This window comes from Macrobrachium nipponense, chromosome 5 (assembly GCF_015104395.2).
Source record: "Macrobrachium nipponense isolate FS-2020 chromosome 5, ASM1510439v2, whole genome shotgun sequence".
Classification (NCBI taxonomy): domain Eukaryota; kingdom Metazoa; phylum Arthropoda; class Malacostraca; order Decapoda; family Palaemonidae; genus Macrobrachium; species Macrobrachium nipponense.
Window position 1 is genome coordinate 50,796,185 of NC_061107.1, and position 4,472 is coordinate 50,800,656.

At 36.7% G+C, this 4,472-nt stretch overlaps 1 protein-coding gene across 1 annotated transcript in view; it reads left to right on the forward strand.

The window, feature by feature from the left end:
- Window positions 1–3,649, forward strand: part of LOC135215296 (dynein light chain roadblock-type 2-like) — a 168,297-nt gene extending 164,648 nt beyond the window's left edge. Inside the window, exon 4 of the mRNA XM_064249846.1 lies at window positions 3,497–3,649. Within this exon, the coding sequence (XP_064105916.1) occupies window positions 3,497–3,540 (44 nt within the window). The 3' untranslated portion in view covers window positions 3,541–3,649. The remainder of the gene's footprint in view (window positions 1–3,496) is intronic.
- The last annotated feature ends 823 nt before the right edge of the window (window positions 3,650–4,472 follow it).

The following is a 4,472-nucleotide window of genomic DNA, read 5'->3' on the forward strand; positions in this document are numbered from 1 at the left end:
TGTACAAAGTTTGTACTGAGGGGGATTTGCTGATGTACTTGAAAATGAGCTGGAAAGATAAGGTATACAAATAGCTGCCCTACAGGAGATTAGATGGCTGGAAGTTGGGAAGTGTGAGATGGATAAGGGGATCATTTATTACAGTGGCTGGGAGGATGGAAGACATGAAGGAGGGAGTGGGGTTTTATATTAGTAAAAAGATAAACACTGCTGTTGTGGAGTTTGAGGGTATAAGCAGCAGGATAGCAAGAATAAGGATGACTGCTAATGGTTTAAAATCTCTGTAATAACATTGCATGCCCCTACAGAGGACAGTGAAGAAGATACCAAAGGTCAATGGTAAGGTGAAGTTCATGAGGTTTTAAACAAAGTACCAGGGCACGTTATGCTGATAATATTGAGAGATATGAATGCTAAAGTAGGTAAAGAAATAGCAGCTTTTATGGGAACTATAGGCACACATAGCTTACATGAAAATACTAATGACAATGGAATTAGACTGGCAACACTAGCCACAGAATACAATTTAGTAGTAGGAGGCACTCTGTTCCCACACAAAGGAAAACATAAGGGCACTTGGCTTTCACCTGATGGAAATACAACCAATCAAATTGATCACATTTTAGTCAAAAGGAAATTTAGATCAGCGCTGATGGATGTGAGAGCATACTGGGGAGCGGATTGTGATTCAGATCATTACATGGTGGCAGCAAAAATACGTATAAAATTAACAACAAAGAGAAAGAATGGAGGGCAAACAGCTAAGATAGATACTGAGAAACTGAAGGAAGAGGAAACAAGATTGCAATATCAGGTTGAAGTAGAGAACAGGTTTGCAGCATTAGAGGTGGATGATGATGTTAAGTTGGAACCAGGTAAAACCTATAGTGTTGGAAGCAGCAGAGAGAACTGTTGGCAGGAAGAGGCAATGGAGAGGAGGGCGATGGTTTGATGAGGAATGTAGAGAGGCACCCCAAAGAAGAAGAGAAACAAGATTAAAATGGATAGAGAATAGGGGAAATGCAGAGGAGAAGGATATATACAGAAGCAAGAAATGAGGCATGCAGCACTAACAGAAGGAAGAAAAGAGTGCTAATCGATAGGGAGTTGGAAGAGGTTGAGAACAACAGCAGGTGGGGAAATGTGAGGGCCGAGTTCCATGGTATAAATAAAATTAGGAAGGGATACCAGGCCAGACTAGGAATGGTGCGCAGTAGATATGGTGATCTTTTAGTAGATAGAGAGGAAATTGAAGAGATGGGTAGAGCATTTTAGAACCTTGTTAAATAGAACAGCACTTCCTGAACAGCTTGGGGAGAATGGAGAAATTATATTGGGAGAGGATGTTGAGAATCCAACCACAGAGGAAATTTTGGCAATAATAAATCACCTTAAGAATAATAAGTCTGCTGGCATTGACAAAATTAGTGCAGAACTACTGAAGTATGGAGGAAGACAACTACAGGAAGCAATGGCAAAAATCGTGATTGGAATTTGAAGAAGAGAAGAAATGCCTGAGGAATGGGAGGAGGGACTGTTTGTGCCAATTCACAAGAAAGGTGATAGAACGGAATGTGGAAATTATAGAGGCATTTGTCTCTTAACTGTCGGATATAAGATTGTAGCTAAGCTATTGTATAATAGCCTGAAGAGACACAGTGAGACCATAGTAGGGGATTACCAAGCAGGGTTTAGAACGTCTAGATCAACCATAGACCAAATATTTATTGTAAGGCAGATCCTTGAGAAATATTGGGAATATGATAAAGACTCTTGGCATGCCTTTATAGATTTTAAGCAGGCATATGACAGTATACAACGAGAGGCATTGTGGAGGATACTGAGAGAATTCAGGATACCAGAGAAGCTTATACGCCTCACAAAAATGTGTTACAGGAATATAAGGGGCAGAGTAGGGATTGGAGGGGAAGTAACGGGTCCTTTTGAAGTTGAGAACGGTTTAAAGCAGGGATGCGCACTGTCTACGATTTTCTTTAACCTAGTGCTGTAATGGGTAATGAGACAAACACCACAGGTTCATGGAGTACATCTTGGGGAGGCTAGGTGTGATAGATTAGCTTTGCAGATGATATTGACTTTTGTGGTGAAAACATCCAGGAAATTGATAGAAAAATAAAAATTTTTAGAGAAGCTGCAAATCAAGTTGGCCTGGAAATAAATGAGGCTAAAACCAAAATCTTGAAGGTTTCAAGACAGGAGAGGATACTGGGTAACATCAGGTGTGGAAATTTGGAGCTGGAAGCGGTCGAGAGCTTCAAATACCTGGGATCAACAGTTATAGCTGAAAACAAAGTAGAGGAAGAGGTAAAATTAAGAATAGCAGCAGCAGCCAGATGTAATTGGGCTTTAGCCAAAATGCTCAATAGTAATATCTTATCAAGGAGAACAAAGGTGAAGGCCTATACAACCATTATTAGACCCGTGTTAACATATGGTTCCGAAACCTGGAGGCTGACAAAGGATCTGGAACAAAGGTTGGAAGTGTTTGAGAATGGAATCTTGAGAAGGATATGTGGACCGGTCTTTGATGCGGAGATGGGGCAATGGAGAAGAAGGCATAGTAATGAACTGAGGGAAATGACAGAGGTACCCCTGATAACAGGCATGATTATGGCTCAAAGACTGAGGTGGGCGGGGCATGTGGCCAGGGCTCATGAGGATAGACTAATAAGCAAGATTACTCGAGGACAACCAGAGGGCAGACGACCTCCAGGAAGACCCTGCATGAGATGGTCTGATAACATAAAAAGGGACATGACAAAGCTTGGAGTGGATGGTCCATGGGATTGGTGGGATGTTGCACAGGACAGTGGTCGTTGGAAACTTCTTGTAGCGGCGGCAAAGAGCCATGGAGGCCCGCAGCCAGTGGAGTGAGTGAGGGAGTGAGTGTGTGTGTATATATATATATATATATATATATATATATATATGATATATATATATATATATAATATATATATATAATATATATATATATATATATATATATATATATATATATATATATATATATATATGTATATATATATATATATATATATGTATATATATATGTATATATATATATATATATATATATATATATATAGTATATATATATATATATATATATATATATATATATATATATATATATATATATATATATATATATATATATATATATACAGTATATAATGTGTGCGTGCGTGTATGTGTGTGGTACCTTGATATGTTTGGCATTCACAAATATTATGTGATTACAAATATACAAATACTATGTAATATCTAGTTCACTGTATACCTCAAGAATAACCTAAACTCAAAGGGAGTTGTAGTTGATCATTATTGCTTGGACAACAGTTTGTATACTATAGATCAATGATGTGTTACATTAATTTTGTTAATTTGTTTAAAAATAGTTTATGAGAAAACATTTAATAAAGGCAGGTATGTAGAATATTAATTCTGCTATTTTATTCTTTTTATTCCACAGATAAAGAGTATATGCTTATAGTTGTCCAGAACACCAGTGAGTAAGGAAGGAATTTGTAAGTGGTTTATATGAAAATTATTTTATGTTGACTCATCTCCAATAACCATTGATTACTGTTACTTATGTTTCAAATAAAAGCTTTGTTGATTTGAATTTTATTTCAGTACTAAACATGACACCTCTGTCTTCTCTTTGTTTCTTCGATTTGCCCCATTATCACAGATGTTAACATAATTGATACCACTTTATGTGCATATAGGTAATTTTGGAATAGTTTTATTTTAGAAGAGATGATACCTGTTACAGTGTAACAGTTTTTGCAGAATAATGAATGTGATGCAAAAGCATGGAAAATTTAGTTTGCAAAGACCATTATGGAATAATTAAAAATATAGGATAAAATTTGTAACTGTTCTTCATAGCCCACCTGTGAGTTAAGTCATGGTTCAAGGTGTATTTGTACTGTACAACTTTGACATGAAAAGTACGTACATGGTATGCCCTTTTATATTGAAAATTATATATCTGTTCAATTAGGGAATTAAATTCCAGCCCAATAGTGGGCAATAGACTAAAGAACCAAGAGGGCTCTAAAGGGAAATCAGCCTGCAGTGAGAGATAAATGAAAAGAAAAGGTTATAAATAATTAAATGTAAGGGAACGGGAAAACATACTGATTCACCTGAATTCAGGAGACATAGGCGAAAAGCAGGAATTAATTTGCTCCTTGCTTAAACATTTGGAGTATTACAAGAGTGCAAACTAGGGGTGCTAGTTGAGGGCGAGTCTCCCCATGAATTCCTCGTGCCAATCTCTCACTCACTATTTCACAGACTCCATGCACACTGATAACCACGTTTGTTTTTTTTAGTTGACATAAAAGATCAGTTTAATAAGTCAGCATTTTTCAAGATACATGATTATTGTATGTACAACAATCTTAAGAAATAAGAGAGTACATAGATTCCTTTTGAGT